The 25,774-nt window shown below is 46.9% G+C and overlaps 1 protein-coding gene across 5 annotated transcripts in view; it reads right to left on the reverse strand.

The window, feature by feature from the left end:
• Positions 1–25,774, reverse strand: part of TBL1X (transducin beta like 1 X-linked) — a 211,927-nt gene that overhangs the window by 37,841 nt on the left and 148,312 nt on the right. For 4 of the 5 annotated variants that reach the window (XM_069464267.1, XM_069464266.1, XM_069464268.1 and 1 more), the window contains 2 exons: positions 24,872–24,960; positions 14,239–14,346 (listed from right to left, as the gene is read on the reverse strand). In XM_069464267.1, the coding sequence (XP_069320368.1) occupies positions 14,239–14,296 (58 nt within the window). In that variant the 5' untranslated portion in view covers positions 14,297–14,346; positions 24,872–24,960. The remainder of the gene's footprint in view (positions 1–14,238; positions 14,347–24,871; positions 24,961–25,774) is intronic. The other variant, XM_069464270.1, reaches the window with a different exon arrangement.

The raw sequence follows: 25,774 nt of genomic DNA on the forward strand, positions 1-25,774 counted from the left end.
TTAGAACAGCTATTTTCAACATGATGAAAAATAAGCGTTGGCCAGGAGGTAGAGAAAAGGGAACCCTTGCGCGCCGTCGGTGGGGATGTAAAGGCCACTGTGGAAAACTATGGAGGGCCTCGAAAACTTACAAATAGAACTACCCTACGCTCCAGCAGTCCCACCAGCGGGTGCATCCCCCGGTCTGAGATCAGTCTGTTGGAGAGATGCCCGCACCCCCAGGCTCACTGCAGCACTGCTCACAACTGCCGCGATACGCAACCACCCTAAGTGCCCACCAGCACACGAACAGATAGAACAAATATGCCATATGCACACGATGGAATACTATTCAGCCTTTAAAAAGAAGCCGGGCACAGAAAGACCAATTCCACGTGGTCTCACTGGTATGTGGAGTGTAAGCACATTGAACTCATGGAAGTGGATAGAAAAACGATGGTCGCCAGAGGCTGGGGTCTGGGGGACATGTCGGTCATCCTGGTGACTATCCTCAATAAGAATGCTATTGAAAATGGCTACGAGAGTAGAGTTTAAGTGTTACCACAAAAGAAGATACATACGCGAGGTAATGCATATGTTAATGAGCTTTAATGAGCCATTCCCCAGTGTGTACATATATAGTTCTCCCTCGGTACCCAGGGGGACTGGCTCCAGGACCCCTGCAGACATTCAAGTCCACGGATGCTCAAGTCCCTTCTATACAATGATGTGGTATTTGCAAGTAACCCAGGAACATTCTAGTGCATAATTTAAACCATCTCTAGATTACTTACAATACCTAATATGATGTAAATACCATGTAAATTGTTTTTATACTGTATTGTTTTTTAAATTTGTATTATTTTCATTGTTGCTTTGTTATTTTTAGTTTTTTCCCCACAAATTATTTTTCAGCCACAGTGGGTCGAATTTGCGGATGAGGAGCTCACGGGTATGGAGGGCCAGCTGTATTTCAAAGCGTCACGTAGCACACGATAGATAAATAAATAAATAAGAGTGTGTGCATGTATAATTTTTATTTGTCAGTTGAATGAAAGACTAAACGAGGAAGATTCCGGAGGCAGATGGACAATGTTCTGAATCCTAGCCCTGTGACCTCCTGGCAGTGTGACTTGGGCAATCAGGCCTTCTCCCTTCTCAGTACCTTGGGCGTCTCACCTGTAAATGGGGGATGGAGCTATTTCTACTCCCTAGGGGGTGGTAGGAATAAATAGTTTTACCTGTCAAGTACTTAGAATAGAACCATGCCAGGCACACAGTAAGTGCCCAGTAAACGTAAGCTATTGTTGTCACTATAACAAAGTGGCAGCCATGAAGTCAGAGCTAACACTGACCAGGGTGGGAATACCTGGCTGACAAGGTGTGGGGTGAGGGAAGTGAAGATGAGGGAAAGATACTATGAAAACGATATGTGTCAACACAATTGTGGGGTTTTTATATTAGACAGTGCTGTGGTCTGAATGTGTGTGTCCCCTCCCAAATGCATACTTGAAACCCTCACCCCACGGTGATGGCATCTGGAGGTGGGGCATTTGGGTGGTGATGAGGTCATGAGGGTAGAGCCCTCATGAGTGGGACCAGTGTCCTTATAAAAGGGACCAAAGGAGGTCCCTCACCCCTTCCACCACGTGAGGACATAGTGAGATGGCGCCATCTATGAACCAGCACACAGATCCTCACCAGATACAGACTCTGCCACACCTTGATCTTGGACTTCCAGTCTCCAGAACTGTGAGAAATAAACATCTGCTGTTTATAAGCTACCAGGTCCGTGGTATTTTGTTAGAGCAGCTCGAATAAACTAAAACAAACAGTGATATAAACTAGAGGACGCTTTTCTTTGGAGCAAAGGGATAGTGGTAGGGAAATGGTGATGACAGCAAGTGTGGGATCATAGTAAGGAATGCCTGAGAAAATGTTGTCCCAATACCACTATGGACATCACTAGAGACACCGAGGGTGGACACCCAGACTGGGGGGTCACTGGGGAGATTGGGGTGGACACCCAGACTGAGGGGTCACTGGGGAGACTGCGGTGTGCGCCCAGACTTGGGAGGTGCTCCTGACACACTGACTACACACAGGTGTGGGAGGGAAGTAAAGGTCACCACCCTGGGCACAGTGGTACGTGAGAAGTGCACGCAGGGCAGGCAGCAGCACAGTGCCGTGCGGACACCGAGGGAAAAGGGACAATGCTGCGTCTGACAGTCCAGACGACTTGCTTGCTATTCGGTCTGGAAAGGAAGAAAGGGAATGGAATTTGGCAGGAATAAAATATATCCATGTTGGATGCTTTTAAGGTCACATTAGAATTTCAGAGCAGGCAGCTCTTAAATGTAATGGTGAATAAACTTTCAAGACGGGCACCTTGGTCAGTGGCTATTTCATCTTATGTAAAACAGGAAACTTGAACTGTCTTAGACTTTGCCACATCATCACCAATTTTTAAAGTGGAAAGTGACAATTTAAGCCTTAAATACATCTTCAACAGCATCTACCCTCCACCTTTTTTTTAGTGTTTATACCAATGGAAAACTTTTGGCTACACTGAGCAAGACACATATTTAAACAACAGTAATTTATAAGCACTCAACTGGTTTTCATTCTAATTGCTTTTTCCCCTTGTAACAAATTAATGAGCACAAGAATGGCAAGTCTCAATTTATAACTTTAGCTAGTTACACTTAAAAAAAATTCTTCCTTTATGAGCTTAGTGGAAATGGAGCTTTCTCTATTCTGACAAATTTAAAAGAATTGGTTAAAATGGATGGGGAGCAAGAGGGGGCAGAATCTTAGCTTTCATAAACATACAAATTTAGAAAACATCACACAAACGAGATTCCATGGGAACCAGGGTAGTTGCGTGGTTATGAACATCTGGAATATATGAAATTGCAACTTCTGGATTCTTGCATTTTGCTACTGTAAGTAGCTATAATCAAAGCAGAAGAACAGTTTAGGAAAACAGTCTTTTCACACAAAAAGTTCGTTTGCAACTAGCACCATTACAAGAGGGCTTGTAATTGAACAATTAGCATTTGATACAGGCTCCTGCATAACGTCCCACGTGAGTGGGGGGAATCTGCAACACCCCCCCACTGCATTCTGCAAAGGAAGGATGAATGCACTTGGTGGAGGCGTATAGATTATTGATGCCACACAGCTAGCTAGGGTGCTGTTCTATTTTTTTCCTGTATGAAAGGCATGGGTATCACATTCTCCAGCTACTTAGCCCCCAGCACACACACACACACACACACACCCACACACACCACTTTTTAAAGTTATTTTAAAATGCTGGCATTTAACATACACACAAATGCACAAACAACAGATAAACTACCACAGCCCAGATTTAAACGAGGACTGGGAAAATGGCAGTTTGGACCGTCACCTGCTCTCCTAGTTTCCCTCTGACCCCCCAGCATGTGCTGCACGCCCACGAGACTGACCCCAATAAACACCCTGGACACCGAGGCTCGTGTGAGCTCCCCGGTGGGCCACACTTCACATGTGCCATCACACATTGCTGCTGGGAGAATTAAGTGACTCCGTGTAACTCGCACTGGGAGGGGACACCTGGGAGGTTGTGCCCAGGTTCTCCTGGACTTCGTGCCCTACACCTTTTCCCTTTGCTGAGTTTAATCTGTATCCTCTCATTGTAATAAAACACGAGTGTGACAGCTACTGAGTCCTGTGAGTCCTCCCAGCAAATCAGTGACCCTGAGGGTGGTCTCGGGGTCCCCCGGCAACACCACCACTGTGCGCTGCTCACTCCTACAGGAGCCCCTCAAGGCATGAGCCGTTACTGCTTTACACGGTTTCCAAGGTACTCTCAGCCTCAAGTAATGTGGACATTTATTCAGGTCTTCCTTATTTATTATTTGGTGAAACTAACGTTTTCCTTTATTATTTCTAAAGCAAAGACTGCTGTCACCTCAAAGAAATGCTTGCCTATGCTGTTTCATAAAGATTCTTTTTTTAAACAGGGACGCACATTAGCAATGGAAAAGAGCCACTGCAGTCAAGAAATATTTTTAGAGATTCAGCTGAACAATAAGCCCCGAACTTTTGTTTAAATTAAGATAGCTGAACCACTAGGATGATTTCCTGAATCCATGGCAACGCGTCTTGCGTGAGACGGCATTCCACAGCCCAGGAAACACAGCAGGGCCCACGGGGCAATCTGTCAGCTGCTGGGGTTACAGTGGGCAATGCCACTTAATCATTTTGTAGATGCAATTCTTCACCAGTATTCAGAGTAACAACACCCTTTTCCTGGTTATCTAACCTACTCAGTAAGTGGGGAAAAAGAAAATCCCAAATAGAAAGCCTGCTACTCCTAATTATTTTATTATCTGCCAGAGGATGCTTTTGGCAGACTTTCCCCTTCCTCAAGGGGAAAAATACCCTGGAAAAAATTTAATAAAGACGAGGACTGGGTTTTGCTCACTGTGAAAGTCTATTCAAGTACTGCAGCTGCAGAAATCAGAATGCAGCCCCAGGAGAAGATAAGATGAAGGGCGGAGAAAGAAGAATCCTATTAAAATTCCACTGACCAGTAAAGACTAGTTAGAAAGAAAAAAAAAAAAAATCCCACAACTAAAGGATTTAAATCGGTGGTTCTTAAAGTGTGGGGATTGTACCCACCAGATGTCTGGCAATGTCCAAAGACACTTGGTTGTCCCAATGGAAGGGAGGGAGTGGGCAGGCGCCAGGGCAGCTGCTGAACATCCCATAATGCTCGGGACAGTCCCCGCAAGGCAAGGAATGAGCCAGCCCCAAACACCCACAGTGCCAGCTTCAGCAACCCCGTTCTTAACGCATGGGCTGAAAACCTTTAGCGGATGCAACGTGTGGCCACTGTCGGTATCTCCAGAGGCCAAGACCCTCAAGTCTGCCCACTTCTCTCAGGCTGAACACGTCTATGTAACAGAATCCTCCAGGCCGGAGGTTGCACAGGGTACTGTAAAAACATTCTAAGACTCACCGGGGGGTAAGGGTGTAGGACAGAAGCCACACGTAGATGTTCCCCCCAGGATACACACAGCCCACCCAGAGACCCCGCGCCCCACCCCAGCGCAGAATGGCTTCTCGCGATCACAACCGAGGGGCAGCCAGCCAGGCGGGCACGGCAGAGTCTGCCGGGTTCCCGAGGACACAAGCACTCAAGCCACATCCACACAACAGCCGCTGATATTTCATTATTCTTCTGTTTCTAAAAGCCTCAGAAGGTTTGTGCGGCCATCCATTTCTCAGTTCATAGGGCGGTTACTTGAATCCATTACAGAAAAGAACACCCAGCTCCAAACCTAGGCCTGCAATGTGGCTAACGACCTGCAAAATGTAATTAAAATGTCGCAGCCGCCTTTGCGTTAGTGACCGCTGTCTTTCTCTCTCACACACAAAGCTCTGCAGACAATGGAAGCGTAAAATTATGTTTTCGGTTTTGTCTTTTAAAAAGGAATAATTTTGCAATTATTATGGACTCAGGGGAAGCCGCAAAACTGGGAAAGTCCTGGTACCCTTCATCCTGCCCTCTCCGATGGTGACATCTTATGTTGCTGTAGTATAGCACTGAAACCACCATGTCGGCACCAGGACGGGGCCATCTGCTAGAATACAAGCCTCAGTCGGGTTTCAGCCCGCACACGCTGGTGTGTGTGTGTATAATCTACGCGGTTCCAGCCTACGTGTTCCATCTACGCATGCGCAGTCGAGGTACCGTGCTCTTCCGTCAGCACGACAGAACTCCCCCAAACCCACCCTTTGCAGTCAGCTCCCTCCCTACTCCTGAGCCCTGGCAGCCACTGACCTGGTGGTCTGCATCTCTGTAGTTCTGACATAGAAACATACAGTATGCGATCTTTGGACGTGGGCTTGTTCTACCCAGCACTTTTCTCCAGGGGCGGGGGTGTGCACCCAGCTGGCTGCGGGTGTGGATAGCGCGCTCCTCCTGACCGCTGAGCAGTACCACAAGGTGCGGACACACCACCCTTCGCTTAATCGGTCACCCACTGAAGGACACTGGCAATGTTGCCAGAATACCGCTATTATGGATAAAGTGTTTTTTTTTTTTTTTTTTAAATAGCCAGTTTTTATCAGACACATAAAGGATACAGTATGTGCCAAGGACTTGCCCCAAACACTGAGCAGGTCTGTGGAAAACTCCTTATAATGTAATAATGTTACACTGTGGAATTCAAGTGATTCCTTCTCTTCCTTTTGAGACTAACTTTCCAAACTCTGGAACAATCTACACACCAACCTTCTCGCCTATAACACTGTGGTAAAATATACATAGCATAAAATTACCACCTTGACCATTTTTCAGTGCACAGTTCAGGGGCATTAAGCACATTCACATTGTCGTGCAACCATCACCACGTCCACCTCCAGAACTTTATTCATCTTGCGAAACTGAAACTCTGTCCCCATCAAACAGCAACTCCCCATCCCTTCCTCCCCTAGGCCCTGGCGGCCACCACTCCACTGTCTGCCTCTAGCAATGAGACTCCTCTACATACTTCTTTTATTTTTTTAAATGGTTTTTTTTTTTTTTAGACAAAGCTCACAGCCACCTCAAACTTCTCGGGTCAAGCGATCGACCCTCTTGCTTCAGCCTCCCATGTAGCTGGGACTACAGGCATGCACCACCACACCCAGCTAATTTTTTCTGTTTTTAGTAGAGATGGGGTCTCACTCTTGCTCAGGCTGGTCTCGAACTCCTGAGCTCAAGCGATCCTCCCGCCTTGGCCTCCTAGAGTGCTAGGATTACAGGCGTGAGCCACCTCACCCAGCTTCTATGTACTTCTTATAAGTGGACTGGCTTATTTCACTTGGCATAATGTCTTCGAGGTTTATCTATGGTGTGGCTTGTGTCAGAATTTCCTTCCTTTTCAAGACTGAATAACATTCCACTGTATGGGTAGAACACATTTTGTTTATGTGTTCATCCGTCGACAGACATCTGGGTTGCTTCCCCTGAGATTTTGTTAAAAGACACAGTACTGCTCCCTAAAGAGTGAGGTCGACCTTGGAAGGTGGGAGCACGTCTTTCCCTTTGGTCCTCTGCAACCCACCCTCCCGACACAACAGCTCCCCGACGTGAAGGGATGAGGGCAGGTCTCTGGCCAGGCAGGAACTCCAGCACCACTAGCTCGAGGCCGGCAGAAGGCGAGAGCAGCTATGGCACTGTCCCGAGTGACTGACGGCCCCTGCTCAGAGCCCACGGGCCACAAAGGGCCGAGGAACACACGGGTCCAGGGACGGACTAAAGCTCCCAGGAACCCTCCTGCATGCAGACTGGCTGGATTTAAATAGCATTCCATTTCACAGGGCATGAGCTGTGACTCGTCCCTCTACACAGGCCCCAAGTCACCTGTGGCTGTGTCAGAGAGAACTGTGTCGCCCTCACCATCTAATGTTTCTGTGGAAGGTGCTAGAGGGCAACGGTGGCCCCTTGGAAATCAGGGAGTCTTCCCATTCGTCCCTGTCCCCACCCTAACAAGGACCCACGCCACTTCACCCATTGTGAACTAGCCAGGTGACCTGCTAGGTAATCTGTGGGGAAAAGAAAACCTCGCTGTGTGCTCAGAGCACGAACAACCCTTTAGCTCTGTGCTGGGGCTCAGCTGCGGAAAGAAAAGGCCACCAAAGTCTCACTCTTCTCTTCTGCTACGGCGCCTGCGGAGCCGGCACTAGCGGAGCCCCGCGGCAAAGTGAACCACCGGGTGGAGGAGTCTTTCTTGTTCATGATTTTCTTGGCATGGAAATTCATAAAACGCTTGAGAGTGTCACCTAAGTTACATTCACAACCTGGAAAGTCCGGGCACGTGGACACCATATCTCACCATTATCTTTGTCTGTCTGGGCTACTGTAACAAACGACCACGGCCCGGGTGGCTCCTACACAACAGGCATTTGTTCCTCGTGCTTCTGGAGGCCAGAGGTCAGAGCTCGAGGCACAGGCACGCTTGGCGTCTGGGGAGACTTGCGTCCTGGCTCACAGATGGCAGCTTCGAGCCGTGTCCTCACGTGGTGGAGGGGTAAGAGGTCTCTCTGGAGCCTCTTTCAAGGACACTGATCCCTCCCCTGAGGCTGCACCGTCATGGCCTCATCCCCGCCCAACACCACCACGTGCAGGCTGAGGGCTCCAACATGCGAATCTGGGGGGACACCAAACATTCAGACCCTATCAACTGTCCCCCTTGGGAGCAAGGATGATATACAGCATACAACCGTGTATACATTATGTAAAGAGACATGCCTAATTCTACCTAGACAGTCACGTGTGTGTACAAACTGGCTCTTTAGGAAAATGGTACCGGCCTAGCAGATGTTCACTGTTTTTTTTTTTCCTTAGACGTTCACTTTTCATAACCACCTGTGAGGCTCTGAATAACCAGTGTGGGGTGAGGTTAATGGAGGCAATAAATGTGTATAATAAATCGGGCTTTTAGCTGCCAATCAGGACAAGTCAGAAAGTAAGTGCAGTGAACAAGGAGTTTTCAGTCACACTTGAGGGTCTTTACATTTCACAGTGAAGAAAGAAGTTCATCATCCTGGCCATGTAGCATCCACAACAGATGAGTTTTCACCAGCTGTCATAATGACAGGCTCCTGTTCGCGGCTAAAATGTTTACAATTACAGCAGCCAGGGACACAGAACCTGGCGATGTCCCTGCACCAGGCAAAACACCAGCGAAACTCGATTTCTCACTTGTGTTTCTCCTCTGGTATCGTCACCACGGCCGTCATTATCAAGTGGTTGTTATTCCTCGCCTGCCTGTTCCTGGCGGTGTGCAGTGTGCTGACCTAAGTCACGATGCTGGCAGTGGGGAAGTGCTCCACTGGGTTTCGGTGACTTTGACGCCCGGTGTCTGTGAGCGAATGCACAGAAAGCTGCTGTGCCTGCCCCAGGGTCCGACCTGTGGGAATCCTGTCACCCACAAGTCTGAACGGAAGGGCCTCCGTCCTGCTCAGACCCGCGGCCTTATCCACCGGAGGGCCGACCAGGCTGCGGAGTTTTCTATGTTTAGGCAGAAAGCTGGACCAAGGGCACAGCTGAAGGAGCAGAAGGTACCCAAACAAGGAAGCCCTGTCACTCAGTGGACCTGGGCTACATTCACGGCTGGCTGCGGAAACCGTGACCCCAGAGAGGTTCACGAAGGCTAACTACAGACCCCAGGAGGAACCGTCAAACTTCGCGAATATCCTGCAGATACAGACGGTGTGGCTAAGGTCCTTTTACCTACTTTCCAACATGCCTGGCACGACAGACACAGCGTAGCTTTGCAACTCAACTCAAATCCACAGACCCACTGATGTTTACGAGGCACCTTGCCTTAGATCGAAGAGAATGCAGTGGCTTCCATGACTCATCACTCAGCCAGCAGTCCTGCTCCCAGGCATTTGCCCAAGAGAAATGAAAGTCTATCTTAACACAAAAATCCTGTGTGCAAATGTTTCTAGTAGCTTTAAGGTGGAATCACCAAAACCTGAAACAATACAAATGCTCCTCAGCCGCAGAATGGATAAGCAATCTGCCCAAACAGCCTTCAGATGGAATACGACTTAGCAAAGCCGGTGCACGCAACAGCGTGAATCTCAAATGTGTGACATTCACGGCCACACACTGTAGGAAGCCATTTCTATGACATTCCTGCAAAGGTAAAACTCTAAGGACAGAAAACAGAAGGGTGGTTGCCAGGGGCTGACTACAAAGGGCACAAGGGATTCTTGGGGTGACAGAACTGCTGTGTTGACTACGCTGGTGATTACATGAATGCACAGATTTGGCAATTCTTGCAAACCTGTGCTCCAAAAAAGGGTGAATTTTACTGCATCTCTGCCAAGGAAAGGTCTCATTTGTCTTCTCCGAGGTTGTCAGCTGAGACCCACGAGGTCATTACACTGTTACGGAAAATTTCCTCTGCAGAATAAATTGTGACACTGCTCCAGCTATATATGACACCATCCTTCTGCCCATCAATCACAGAACTGTCCCAGAGTGGGGACCTAACCTAGACACCCTGTTCTTTTCAGGAGACATGAACAAATCCATTCAGTCATTCAGGCCTCTGGCCAGAGCCTGGGCACCCTCCCTGATTATGTGAAGGGCCAGTCCCCACCAAGGCTAGTGTCACTGGGTCGGGACCGTCGGGCCTGCCCATGGCTCTGTCTACACCCTTGGTGGGCCCTCTGCCCGGCACACCCTACACACTCTCCCTTTGCTCAGACAGCTCCTCACGCTCCTTCCTGCCTTCCTCTTCAGACAGAATCTACTCCTCCTTTAACAAGTCTTTTCCTACATATCTCCCCTCCCCTGGACTCTAGACCACCCGATCATCTGGCGGGCGGCTCCTGCCCAGCTACCCGCAATTGGAATCTGCAGTTCTGGCCCACTGCACGCCTCACCATGCCTTTCAGGTTTGTGTGAACTACTTGATTTATGCTAAAACTGTGGATCTGGGAGAACTTATTTTCTTTATAATCTGAATTTTGGGATGAAGCCCCAGAGAAAATACTTAGTATGTTTACGGGATTCACTTGCAGAATTTTCCGTCTTTCCATACTGAGTTGGAAATGGACTTGCACTTTTCTTGCTGCATTTAGAAACAAGCAGGGAAGACAACCCACAGTTCACCCAGCATTCAGGGTGCTGCCCGCCAGACCACACGGGCTGCACGCATTGACAGGGATCACTCCCTTGCTTCTCTCTTCCTGGGATGGTAACGTGAGCTTGCGGGAAAGGCACGCTGCCACCACCTGCTTCTTAAACCTGCCCAGACAGCACAAGTGACCATGCAGCGGACAGAGGCCAACGTCAAAGCTGGACCGCCAGGACTCACGCACACGGAAAGGATGCCATTTATCGCCGGGGCTGGGGATGCACGTTTCCTGCCGCTTAATCGAAAGTCTTGCTTCCTAACCGTTCTCATCTTTCAGACTGCCGCGAATCTGCTGCCGTGAGACGTCACAAACCAATACCATCTATCGAGTGCCCTTCATGGGCAAGGCCCTTGCTCTGGACACAAGGCGAACGATGAAAATCTGCTCTTCCATACTGGGTGGAAACATACCGTTTGGTAAGAGCCAGATGACCTGACGTCTGCCAGTTGGGGGGCAGAAGAATAAGACATGTCCGTTTTCGAGGCTCCTTCCCAAGTCTGAAGAGATGTGTCCCAGACCCTCATCACACTGCCAGGACATGCCGTCTCCCACCCTGCCTTCCTGCCACCGAGGCCGCCAGTGCCCCGCTGAAGCATTCTCTTCCTTGTGGCCTGAAGCATCCTAACTGCCACCTCGGACACCAGGCTTGGGAGGAAGAGAGGGGACAGTGGAGGGCATGGAGAGACGGACAGGCCTCCCCACACCCACCTCCTGCCCCACACAGGCACGGAGCAGCGACGGCTGAAGCACGAGCATCAATCTGCCACCCAGAACTTACTGGCTACTTCCTTCCGGAGGAGAAAGCCAGGCGGGGAGGAGCTGAGGAAAGAATCGTTTCCGGGGAGGCAGAACTTGATTGTATTCAGTGTGCTGGTGCATAAGGAGCGAGAGTACAGGTAGGAGGAAGCATGATCAGGGAAATGTTTTCTTCTTTTTTTTTTTTTTAAGACGGAAGGGAGCCAGGAATAGGCTGAGGAGAAGATGCTCTTTGGACCTGGAGGCTCCATAAATGGCGGCCTAACCAAAACGTTAGGACTTGACATGAGCATGGAAAACCACCCCAGAATGAGCACTTCAGCATGAGGCACCTCTTCTCTCTCTTCTTCCTTGAAGACATTCCTGTGGGGTACACCCAACAGCACACAAGGACTTGAAGAAAACGCAGTGCTCTCTCTCTCAATGCCAACTCTGCCCATGGGACGTTCCTTCCACGGCGCTGACAAATGAGGGAAAGGAGCTGGCGAGATGTTGCACAAAATGGACATTTGTGACCGTCTATACATTTCTGTGTCCCAGCACTCCCTCCCTGCTGCCTAGTTATGAAGCTTTGTAAACAAACACGAACTCAGGAAGCCGACCTTTCTGGGGAGGGGTGGAGAGCTCTGTGTTTATTCCGAGAGGCCAGCAAAGCTTGTGCTCCAGGGCCCCGGGGACCAGCCACCAGCACAGCTCTGTCTCCAGGTTACAGAGAACTTTGTCTTCCACACCCAGTGCCACTTCCAGTTTGTGCTTTGCTCACACATTCTGACTATCTCTGACTGCTCTCAGGCCCTTGGGCAGAGGTGTTTGTAAGTGGAAAGAATCTCGAATTCCACGCTAAGTGTCAACAGGGGAGCAGGGTTTGGTGCGAGGGATTTCGGCCGGCAAGGCAAGCAAGGCAAGCATCTCTGGGAAGCCCTGCTCTGCAGAACACCTGCGCTCCCGGTGGGCGGTTCCCGTAAGGGCCCAGGGTTGGGGCATCAGAGCGGCGGGTGTTACTTCCCTGATTTCCAGGGCTGAGGCAGTACATATCTTGTTTTCTATGCCAGTTCCTCATCCTGTGTCCTGGCAGCAGCTAATCCGAATGATCTAACATACGTGCAGAAAGAATGTGCACTTCCATGAGCAATGCTGGCTGGGAGCCCAAGTGGCAGCTCCAGGCTTGGATGGGGAGGGTGCTGATTCACAAGGTGCTATGCACCCAACAGACTTGAGTACTTTTGCTGGACAGGGAAACTGAGGCTCAGGTGGGGTAAACAACTTGTTCAAGAATCAGAACTTGAACCACTCTGTCTGGCTCCGCTGCCTCCACCTCCCCTTCCGTGTCAGCTCTGAGAGGGCCCAGGCCCAGGGGCTCCTAAACTTGTTTTCCCTCAAACCTAGTACGTGTGTCTCTGGGAGGTGGGGCCAAGGAATTGGGGCTGCCGTTCCAGAATATATACAGTGTGTGTCAAGCGCACAAAGCTTACACATGCCCCAAACCAATTGTTACTGTTTGAATCGTGTCCCAAATTCATATGTTCAAGTGCTAACCAGCAGTACACTTCAGAATGTGACTCTATTTGGAAACAGGGTCATTGCAGATGTAATTGATTAAGATGAAGTTACACCGGAGTATGGTGAGCTCCTAATCCAATACGAGTGCATCTTTACAACAGGGAAATACGGACACGTTTGGACACAGAGAGTGGGGAGCCACAGAATGCCAAAGATTGCCAGGAAACCACCAGAAGCTAGAAGAGACACATGTAATTGATTCACCCTAAGGAGGAACCAACCGGCCAACACCTTGATCTTGGACTTCTATTCTCGGGAGCTACAAGACAATGTATTTCTTTTTAAGCCATCGTAGCAGTGGTGCTGTGTTACAGAAGCCCTAGAAAACTAATGCGCCCATACTTTATAGCGCTTGGGAAAACATCGTGTGGACCAAATGCACGGGGATGATAAATAGTCAGTCCAGACGGGTGGTTGCCACGGCATGGGGTGGGGAGAGGGTCTGCACATGCCACCAGGGAGGCAGACACAGGGGTTCCCCGTTGAAACAGTTTGCTCCTTAACTTGAATGGGTAGGTGGGTACCAGGATGTTTTTCCCATTAATGCCATTTTTATAGGTCTTAAACTAAATATCTTTAAGTTTTAAAAGTTAAAAAACATTTTCACTTTAGAGCTCCAATGACTCGTCAGAGGAATCTCACTGGTCTGTGACAGGGCCAGGCCTGACCCTGGCCTCGGGCTCTGGGCTTCCTTCCACGCTGTCCTTGTTCCTGGAGGATGGCGGCTGCTAAGCACAGGTCCACGATGTCCACAGGGAACACATGTGTTTGTCCTTTTAATTACTTACCATAAAGGAATGTCTTGGGCATGATCAAAAATATCGGAAGAAACTAGAATGGTTCTTAAGTTTGAGAACATTGCCTAGGGCCCGTTTGCTAGGTAGGCAATTTGGAAGCTCCATAAACCTCTACTGCAAAATCTACGAGGCTCAATGACATACCCCAGCCCATAAACGCCCTCGCCGTGGCAGAGGACAAGAGCACCGAATTGTGCACGCCCATTCCCACCACACCGGCTCTCCATGTAAATTTCAGTCTGATTTCATGGGAACAGAAGTGTCAAGGGGAGAAAGAACACAATCCCTCATTCCGCCTAGAGATGGGACGGCCCCAGCACTCTCTCTACTCCCCTCTGACGCTCTAAGAAAGCCCGTAGTGCTTTCTACTCCATGGCCTGACTTTCCATGATCATTCTGCTCTCAGTATGTTGGAGATGAATTTCTTAAGACAGAAAACCAAGCCCCTTACCTGACTCCTGGAGATACCGATACACCAGAAAGTTCACCTCGTCACTGGTTATGCTCATCTTAGCCTCACCTCGCGGCGATGAGGTCTTTACGAAGCGGGAGCCACCCTCTGTTAGAAAAAAGCAGAAAGAGAGTGTTTGAAACGTTACCTTTATTTAACGATTGAAGAAAATAATACCTACGCTGACACATGACGGTAATTAATATCTGATTTGTGTTCTGTTTTTATAACTCTGCAACTATATAAGCATTTCTTAATTTTTTATATATATATAAATATAAATATATCCAGGCGAAGTATTTTCCAAAAAAGGAGAGTTGGCTTATTTTATAAGATTGGGGTAGAGTGAGGTATAAACCACACCAATGAAGCCAAATTCAGGGCAACGGAGCATGGAAACGACGACAGGCTCTGTATTACGCCAAGCCCGTGCGCGACCCACAGTGCACTCGAGAACCGGCGTGGACGGAGCCCTGGCGCTCGCTCGGGCAGGCGCGGCTGGATTAGACGGGAAGCCTTCTGCAGAGAGATGGGGCAGAATGAGTCATGTTCACTTGTCCACACCCCTGGGAAGAGTAGTAACCACAAGGTCCTGGAGAAACGGTTGCTCGCAACACCTTTCACTCACAGAAGTTTGAACGGTTGGAAGTTTAAGCGATGAGCTGTGTGGTCACTCCCCTATGGGTGCACGCAGCCTGAGCAGGAGCACCCGTGGGTAGCTGTGTTCCTGGATGCCATCAGTCTGGCTGAGACCTCCGGTGCCAGGAGGCAGGTGGAGACCCAAGGTGGTGGACTGGGGCATGTGAACATCGCAGGGGCCTTGTGTCCAGGGCAGCCAGGAAGTGTGGTTTTCCTCAAAACCATCCTAGTTAGACACCAGAACAAACCAGCCCAGAGAGAATCATCGAGCAATGGAACTCTTACATACGAATAAACCACAATTTACATGTCAGTAAGAGATGTTCCCTCCAAACAGCGGGGACCCCCACAAAGGCCACCAAGACTTATTTCAGTTATGTCACCAACACTAGATATATGTAGGCGGTTTGGGAGCTGTCTCGGTGCCCATGTCACACGTCTTCAGATATCTTTATGGGCAGCAAAACTTTTATTGTTGAATGAGGATTAAGTTTGTGTTTGTTTAGCAAAAGACAAAAGGACAAAGTGTGCATTCAAGTTGGAACTTACATTTAACGAGAGGCTCCAACTAAAGGTTGCTGTCAGGGACACACCTGAGCCGAACAAGTCCTGCCCTGATATAACCCCCTCCCCTTGAGTATGAGCGCGACCTGTGACTTGCTTGTGCCCCACATAATATGTCGGAGGAGATGGGGTGCACTCTCCTAGGTTAGGTTACATCATATGGCAAGGCTGACCAGATGTGTGTGGCATCCTACAAGACTCTGTCTTCGCAGACTAGAAGGAGAGACCTTCCGCTGGCCGTGAAACAGAAACCGCCATCATGTGATCTGTCCAGGGACCGGCAGGCAGCCTGCGGGAAGCTGAGGGCCTCAGTCCTACAACCACAGGAACCGAATCCTGCCAACAATCTGAACTTGGAAGGAAACCCCCAAGCTTCAAATGAGAACGCAGCCCGGCTAGCACCCCAACTGCTAACCCACAGAAACAGCGGGGCGTAACTGTGTTGTTCCAGGCAGCTGGATTTGCGAGGGTTTGCGATGCAGCAGCAGGTACTACAGCTGCCTGAGAAGGTCACTGCACTTCTCACTCTGCACTCTTAATAGGGTTTTATTTTACAGTGGTCAGAAATTTGCCCCTCAAAAACGCTTATGTTCTTTGCTTAATTTGGTGACATTTCTGTACTTTTGCACAGACAGCAAAGAAAATTTGATAGTCAAAATACAAATCTGCCCTGAGATTTGTGCTTGAACTCTGGGTAGTTCACTCGTAAGACAGCATTCAGAAGAAAATATTAGACTAAATAAGAACCCATGAAATCGGAGCATAACCTAATGAAAAAAATTAGCTAAGGAAAACAACAAAAAGTATATCTAACAAAATGTTGTAGCTCTAAGCACACTTTGGTGATGATGCGTGCTGTAGTAATGGTGACAACTTGGCTCCGATGACAAATTTTAGAGTTTTAGTTTCTCTCTGTATCCTGCACAGCTGGAAACCTCTGGTTTTACATCATCAACTTCTGATGACCAAATAATGGAAGGGCAGTTGCTACACAGGGTTACTAGGAAGGCCAAAAAGAATGGACTTGAAAAACAGCTTGAAGCTACAAATCCCAAAACAAATGCATCGTGTGGTCATTACCAACAGGCTATATACACATTTTTGAAAGACGCTAAATAAGGACTTCTGAAATTAATTCTGAAGCATCTATTACACAAATACAGAAATAACTGTGCTGACCTTTCCTTGGGTCACCTGATCTGTACATTCCCTTCCAGCCCTAACATCCCATGATTCATTACGTAGATAAAAACCAAATCTTCAGCATCTTAACCTTTAGCTAAAGAATTTTGCCCAAAAACTCACTGAACTAGAGCATGGACTTAAGTTTGCCAATTACTTTTTTTTTTTAAGTGAGTGAATTGGCCAATATTCCTGTTCGAGAAGTACTGTTCTAGACACACTTCACTCAAACATGAGGCTGGGAAATACAAATTACCTATCCTCTTTTTTCTAAGACCAGAACTAAATTTCACAGAAAGATGTGAAATTAGGGACACCCTCCCCCAGGGCTTGGTTGGCTTATTTTATGCAAATACATGTATCATAGTGGTACCCAAAGTTCAGCGTAACTCTCAATCAGAGACAGGCCTTCCCACTGCACACAAAGTTCCAGCTTGAGTGACAGAGCATTGAATGCGCGTCCTGTCTGGGGGCCATTTCCTGAGGCTGCTTAAGGCTACTCCATAAGCACCTTCCTTCATGGAAGAGGAGGGAAGTTTTAGAGGAAAGAGAACTAAATTCTTTATTTTATTTTTTATTTCAGAACATTATGGTGATACAAACGCTTTGGTTACATAAATTGCCTTTGCACCACCCAAGTCAGAGCTACAAGTGTGTCCATCCCCCAGACGGTGCACACCACACCCATTAGTTGTGAATTTACCCATCCCCTCCACCCCCTCCCACCTGCCTGACACCCGATGAATGTTACTTCTATATGTGCACTTAAGTGTTGCTCAATTAGTTCCAATTTGATGGTGAGTACATGTGGTGCTTGTTTTTCCATTCTTGTGATACTTCACTTAGTAGAATGGGCTCCAGCTCCATCCAGGATAACACAAGAGGTGCTGGATCACCATTGCTTTTTCTGGCTGAGTAATACTCCATGGTATACATATACCACATTTTATTAATCCACTCATGGATTGATGGGCACTTGGGTTGTTTCCACATCTTTGCAACTGTCAATTGTGCTGCTATAAAGAGAAACTAAATTCCTGACTGATGGAGATAAGACTCAGGATTTTGGAGGAAAGAAGTTAGACAAAGAGGAAGCAGCCCAGTAGCTGGGTGTGTGTGCGTGTGTGTGTTGCGGGGTGGGAGGGCTGCTTTAGAAACATGATTTTTGACTTTGAATGATGTGCCACATGAACCGCTTGAAAACCACCCTGTGCAGTAAGGTTCAAAGCGAAGCACCATCAACACCTATGAAGTCTGCCTTTGTCCTCTCCACCAAGAACGACGTCTGTGGACAAATCGCAGGCAGCTCGGAATGCCCACGCTAGTTGTGGCAGAGCCAGGGCAGGTCAGGGCGACAGTGCAACTCTCTCCAGGCTTCCTGGCTAGAGACAAGGTCAATAATGTCCTAAGTGCCCCAGGAGAGTAAAAGACATGGGCTTCAGGGAGCCTTTGGCCGAGAGCCAGATGGCCTGGTCTCTAACTGGGCTCCATCCCTCTGCAGATGTGGGGGTGGAGGGTGAGCGCTGTGGCTCAGTTTCCTCATCTCGCAATTGAGGATAAAACTCCATATCCAGGGGAGGTTGTGAGGATTCAATGTTTTTACATAAATCCTCGGAGCGGGCCAGGGCCCACGGCACAGTAAACATGCACTAGGTACAGCTAGGAATCCTACTCAGCCAACTCCCAGACTCCCCTGGAGTGACCTGAGAGGGCGTCAGGAGTGAGTCGGGGAAACAGTGCACCCTCGCCCCACGATGGCTCAGGGCCCCTTTCCTCGTAAGAGCTCATCGGTGATTGTCAATCAGGCCAGGCGGCACTTCCAAAGCCTGCAAAAGAAAGAACTGTCCCAGAGGCCCATGTTTGGGCGTTCTTTCTTCTAGTAGGAACCACTGGAGACAACTCGCATCTCGACACCTCTCCCGTATCCGGAACAGCACCCGCTTCCAGCCTTCGAGTTCTGAGCACTCCTGCGGATGTTTTCCAACTTCTCCAGCTCTAAAATAAAGGAGAGTTTTTGTGGCATTCACTGATCCTCCTTGGCCCTGAACAGAAGTGGGGAGAAGGGGAGGGGGCGCTTAATTAGAGCAATTGTGTTTATTTTCTTGCCTGACCCAGTTTTGATTAAAGACACCTTCAGTTAGGTTGATTTGAGGTCTTTGGAGTTGGGATTGTGCAAAAAGGAAACAGCCGCCTTCCACTACGAGTTAAAGCCACAACGTTCTCTCACTCTGCTGCTTTAAGAAGAAAAAGGAGAAAAAACTAGCACAGGCTGATGACATTTCTGGAGTTTCTCTGCTAAAGGTAAGTAATTCAACATAAGTAATAATTTGGGGTTAGAGTCGTCAAGGAAACAGAGGGAAAATTATTTATAGTATTTCTTCTTTTTAAGAAAGTCTTAATGTCAAGGTGGCAAAAGCTCCTATTAATTTGCAGTCCCCTTCACAAAACAATTCAAAATTCAGTCCCAAGAGACATGCTGTTTAGGAGTTTCAGTTTATTTTGTACGTACTCACAGCATTTAATATGCCATCATTCTCTGGGAAGGCAGAGGATTGCCCCCAAACAACAAAATCTGAATTGCTATTTCATTATCTTAAAAAGTAGCATCACAGGAGGCCCGCTGGAGAGCTGGCGCCGGCAGCGAGGGACAGAAAGGGCAAGCTCATTTCTTGCCAAGGGAGGACCACCTTGTTCTGAAATGGCGAGCCTAGCACACGCTGCTGAAAGGGAGCGCTCACATTTTACAAGGGCAATATATGGAGCTACTCTGACATCATTTGAGGGCAAGGTTTCTCTTTCAACCATTTGCTCCATTCTGAAAAGATCCTTTAAGGTTTTCTAAAGCAGCCCTTTGTTTCCAACGGGACCTGAGAAAGTGAGTCTCAGTCCTGCCAACACCCTGTTGGCGTCTACGCCGAAGAGCCCGTTGCCGAAGGTGCTGGTCTGTGCGAGGCCCAGGCCTCCGCCCTCGTCTCCACGCAGGCTGGATGCCGGACCCGGAGCCAGGGCGGCCGGAAAAGCTGCTCAAAATGACCTCATCATCCACAGGGCACTTCTGTCTCTGCAGTCTCCATGGAAACGACCGAGTTCCCTGCCCACGTGGAGGCAGTGTGGCTCCTAACTCCCCACTTGCTTCCAGCACGATGTTTTTCTCTATCCAGATGTAACCCGAGGTCATTTTCATTTCACAACCAGTAGCCAGCTGAAGATGAAATTTTTAATGTATATATTCTAAACACCTACATATAAATCCTAGTGCACCTTTTCTAAAATCTGCTTATCCCGGGGATGGCACAGGCTTGTTCTACCACGTGGCACGTTTTCCTCCTACACAACTGTAAAGAAGCCACTATGCAGCTCTGGAAACATCTCACTGCCCAATGACAGCATGATCAAGTAAACTGTGCGAAACACATGTGGGAAGTACCAGGCCACCGTGATTAATAAAATGATTTTAGAAAGCAATATACTGTATGTATTGCAAGCTAGCTAGGTATGAGGCATATGTGCCGAATGCTTGATGTGATTAAGCTCAAACATGATCATTCTGAGAGATAAATATGACCATTACTGCTACAATTACCCTTTTAGAGGTTAAGAAATGAAGCCTCAGAGAAGATAACCAACTTAAATCCCAGAGGAGCCAGGATTTAAAGTTAAGTTGCATGATGTTAAACACTGTGCTCTGACGGTGCGAGTTAAAGTTTTTGAAGCTATGCAATGGAAAGATGTTTCTGGAAGCACCCCAAATTGCGTGGGGGGCAACCACAAAACTGAAAAGAAGGCCAACCTGGTTAATAGTGTGACCCCACTTGTGGGAAAATATATAGGTAGGAAAAGCTAAGGGAGAAATACATGAAAACATTTTATGTTTTCTTTCAGATACTTATCTTCATTCAGCAATAAGCATATATATATTGTTTTATAATAAGAAAACATTCCTCCAAAAGAAAAGAGTTCTCATTAACTTTACCGTTATATTTACCTGGAGTTAAATGGTCCACAATGGTGTATATAATCAAAGAACTATTTTTTTTTTTTTTTACCAGAATTTAAACGCTTGGCAGCACCTCCATTTAAATATGACAACAAACATGTCGAATAAGACACAGTCATTAAAAGAGCATTTCATGACTGAGGAAAACGTCTATGACATAGTACTGTATGGAAAAAGCAGGTTTCCATAAAGCACTGTGGAATGTGGACAATGCAAAGCTTTGTTTTGTACATATGCACACACATGTACAAATGGAAGATGCCCTCCAAAATGCACTTGCACCTGTCTCCAGGTGTGGCATTATGCTGTTGTACACACACACAAATGGAAGATGCCCTCCAAAATGTACTGGTACTCATCTCCAGGTGTGGGATTATGTTGTTATACACAGACACAGACATACACACACACACACACACATGCACAACAAATGGAAGATGCCCTCCAAAATGCACTTGCACCTGTCTCCAGGTGTGGGATTACGCTGGATTTATGTCTGTGTCTCTGTGTGTGCTTGTCTACAGTTTGCATATTTCCTCCGGTGAACACGAACTGATTTCATATTTATTAAAATATGATTAAAACCTGGCAATGTCTTCTGAAATGATCAGTATGAGAACGACCAAGTAGGAGATGAGGCTCTAGGGTTGGGCGAGTGGAGGAGAGGCTGTGTTAGAATGCCGCTCTTCGCGGAGTAAAACCACCTCCACAGTGAGACACTCAAAAGGATCCTGTCTGTCCCCCACCCCGCTTCTGGACTAATTAAAGCCTGGCTTGGGCTTCCATCCAAACCCCACGTGCACGTCAACCGCAGATGCCGTAGGGACAGGGAAGGCATCCGGGAGGCAGGCTCCAAAGGAAGCCCCCTTGAAAATGCTCAACCTAGCAACAGCAAACCACTACTAGGAAAGTCCACAAAGCAATGCACAAGCAGACCTGCGTGATTTCCTGTAATACTCTCCCCTCTCCACAGTTAAATGCAAGTTCACGTACCCAGATTTCAACGCAGACTGCATACGGAGACACTGACAGCTTCTGCTTCCGCACAAGAGGAGTCTGTCCTGTTTTACTAACAACTTTGGTTTTTTAAGCTAACATCTGATGTCTAGATCAATTATGACCTATTTTCTAGCCAGAAATTAACCTGCAGATTGTAGTTATCTTTCAGGCAGAGAGAGTGAACACAGATTTTACATAATATGCACTGGGCTTTCAACCTAATTTCAGGAATACACACAGTCTGGCTATGAAACTTCTACAACACTGTGATTTTCCACCTAAATACGAAGCATTTGATTTTGTCCAGGACGAATCCCTTTCCTGAGGTAGGTGGCGTCATAAGTGGGGTCACCTGTTCATGCGACGTGACCTGCACAGTTGTGAAAAATAAATCCTGTGGCTTTCTCTGCAGACATAAAGGCAGGCAGTGCCTCAATCCCTAAGATGGCCTGGATCGCCTATAAATCTTGGTGTTATATCTGTTTGTGATGCTTCCATTTAAATGAATCACAAAGAAGTTTTTAAAGAGGAAAAAAACTGAAAGCATCATGAACTCAAATATTAGATGGGAGTCCCACCATCCTCATGTTTATGTCGGCAAACACAGGAGCTTAAATTTTATAATTAAGTGCTCAGCAGCTTAAAATTCCACAGCCGCACGGCTACTAACATTGACAGCACGGAGTAACGGCCTGACAGCAGCAGCGGTGAGAGGGCTCCTCAGTCTCCTCCTGAGATGTGGGGCTGGATCAGTCTCTGCTGTGAGGGGCTGTCCTGCGCACTGCAGGGCATGTGGCAGTATCCCTGCCCCAGCTGTGACAAACAGAAATGTCTCCAGCATTCCCGAGTAGCCTCTGGAAGGGGGGATTCCCCTGGGGTGAGAACCCGAGTTCGGGCAGTTAGATAACTTCCTTGTGTAAAAGCCCGACTCCTCCAATATCTGCAGTGCTTTTGCTAACGTGACCACAGACTGGGTTCTGTCTTAACCATGTCATGGCCCCGTGTGGGCCTCTTGGAGCCTCACCTCCAACTCAAAAGGCCACAGTTAGGAGAGGTGGAAAGAAAACAGTTGTGATGCTCTAGGTTAGGGCCATAAACACCTGATATCAGTCTGTAAATAAAGTCTTACTGGCACTCAGCCATATTCGCTCGTTCAGGTATGGTCCACGCTGCTTTCGCCCTGCCACGGCAGAGCGGAGCAGCTGCAGCAGGGACCGCCTGGCCCACAAAGCATGAGCTCCGCACCCCCTGGCCCGGCCCGGAACATGCCTGCTGACCCGTGCTCTCCGTCTTTCCGGCCCTGCTGCAGATTTTCCCACTTCTGCATCAGGGAACAACTGCCTCGCCCCTTCTTGGCTTGAAATCTTCCTTCCCAAGAACCTGAATGGTGCAATCCCTAAATGTGAACATTCCTTATAAACATACCAACCCCCTTAAGACCAAGATCCAAGAAAATAGGACCACTGAGGTCTGCTGTGGATGGCTTTGAAAGGAGGGCACGAACTGAAACCCTACAAATCTAAGGGAAACAGTTACAAGCCTCCACTTTCTGATGCACAGCACCCAAGACAGACAGAAAGAGCTTGCACTTTACAGACCACGCCCACTGCTACTGCCCAACCCAGCAGCAGAGCGGCCTTTGGGCGTGTAATCCCAAGTGACCATCTGCACACATACATTGCACCGAGTTCCCAAAGGCTACAAAAACACTCAAAGTCACTAACAAGGCCAAACACAAACACTTCACGCACAATAGGAATTTGATCAGTGCGTGCCCAATTTAATTAAATCAAAACTTATATTCCCTAAGTGCTAAATTAATACCCAGTCAAAACACTAGTGAAAAACAGATCCTCTCTCTCACCTTCCCTCTGACATTTAAGACTACAGTTCAATGGCATTGCAAAAAATATTGACTAATCAGGCAGACACTTAGAAAAGCCTGACAGTTCCTCAAAACGTTAAATGTAGAGTTACCGTGTCACCCAGCAATTCCACTTCCGAGTATACGCCACAGAGAAATGAAACATACGTCCACGTGAAAACCTGTATGTGATTGTTTATAACAGCGTTATTCATAACAGCCAAAAGGAAAATACAACCCAAATGTCCATCGACTGACAAATGGATAGACAAACGTGTCTACCATGGTATATTCATACGATGGAATATTCTTCCACCATAAAAAGGCACGATACGCTACAACACAGGTGAACTTTGAAAATCTTCTACTGAGTGAAAGAGGCCAGTCACAACGTTCAACTTAATATTGTAAACTTTTGTTTTTATTAGCAAGCTACACTTTCCAAATATTTAAGTCAATACTGAAATACACATATTTAACTTGTTAAAACAACTTATGTATGTCTGGTTTTAAACAAAAGTACCTCAAACAACAAGGTTCTTATTTTAGTTAAATTTAAGTCCATTATTTTAGTTGCAGTTGGTTCTCTTCAAACAGTAAAGAAAAATCTTCCCTAAATTTCCATCTTTATATTTTAAAATTACCAAAGTTCTACAGGGTTTTGTTTTGGTTTTTACTAAAAACAAAATTTAAGAAAGAACTAGAAAATCCAATAACAAGTAAATAAAATAAAACTCTAATATCCCACGTACCAAAAGGTAACAAGGTAACTTTTACAGAACTTTTGGGCAGTAGGGTATCCGTTTTAGTTTTGGACGTGGGCTTCAACCCTTGACATCTGTGCCCAAACAATGGTTTGCTATTCTGGAAACCTTTGTGTCTCACCAGATTTATACATAGTAATCTACATGATTTTCTAATAAGTTTCAAGGTTAACTAGCAAATCAATTTGCAGAAACTAATAAAGCATAGAATTAAGACACAGGAGACAAATAAAATCTCTACTCATGTGCCCAATTATAATTAACTTTTCTGCATAATTATAATTCATAACGTTGACAAGAGAGGTTGATTTTCGAAGGTGTCTTCCTTGCCCAGTAAGACCCAACCCAGAACAGTTTGTTATAGCTCATTCAGGATCCAAAATTCTTAGAAGGCAGGGAAAGGCTAATTCCTCATTTAGAATTAACAATACAGCTCATAATGATTTAGTGATGCTCTATCTACTGCCTTCAATTTCAGCAAGGAGGAAGACCTGCAACTTCCTCCTGGAAAAAAAAAAAATCATTTAAAGCAGCAGAGGTTCAGTTTTGGCAAAATGCGGTTCTGCTTCTCAACTGGATTTCAGTTAAAAAGACAAGGATCCAACGGCACGTGTGGCCGCTCACCTTTATGGTGACTTCATGTGTACACCTTCGGACCAGTGGGCTTCCCAGCATCCGATCATAGAAATGGCGACCAGTCTGCAGCAACCAGCCTAGGGAGAAACGGGAAGATTTGAAAAAATAAAAAAACGACTTGTGTTGGTTTCTCTTTCCTCCTAACTCAAACTTAACATATTTTATTGGTTCATCCTTTCTGTCTTGGTCCTTAGCAGAGACTGTAAGATATTGTTTGCAAAGTAAAAAAAAAAAGGAGAAATTAAAATGGACAGTCAGGCATTATTTTGCATGCAGAAATTCTGAAGGAGTCTCAGAAGAGACAAAAATTAATGTTAGCTCAGACACTGCTACTGTTATTGTTTAATGATAAATTAACGTTCCCTTGAAATATCTTTGTTTTCGGGACAGTGCCTTGTGCAACTGATAAATTAACGTGTAAATACCATCAGGAGAAGGCAACACTCTTTAATGAAACTTCACACACTGCTTGGACTGAGTTTCCAACAACCCTGGCCAGCACGCTTGCATGCATACACCCACCCTCATGTACTATGCTCATAAAAACACAGAAACAAGTTAGAATATTTTTCCCTTTGGCTCTGTCAAAATAAAGAAAAACAAAGGCACCAACTAATACGTCTCAACTTTTCAATTACTGTTCTCAGACATTTAGATTTCACAGGGGTTCCATTTGCACAAACCTAGCTGGGTTTGTATCTCATAAAATGATAATGTTTTGTAACAAAAATTGTCTTTATTTTTCAGGCACTATAAACACTAATCAGCCAACCAGCACTTACTTAATGATATTTACCTTCTTCCTTATAAAATTTCTTTGGTTGTGAATGAATCCAGCCTCCTAGATGGTTTAGATTATCCACTTTCATCTACAAACTCGAGAACTAAGGA

The sequence above is a fragment of the Eulemur rufifrons genome, chromosome 30 (genome assembly GCF_041146395.1).
Source record: "Eulemur rufifrons isolate Redbay chromosome 30, OSU_ERuf_1, whole genome shotgun sequence".
Taxonomy (NCBI): domain Eukaryota; kingdom Metazoa; phylum Chordata; class Mammalia; order Primates; family Lemuridae; genus Eulemur; species Eulemur rufifrons.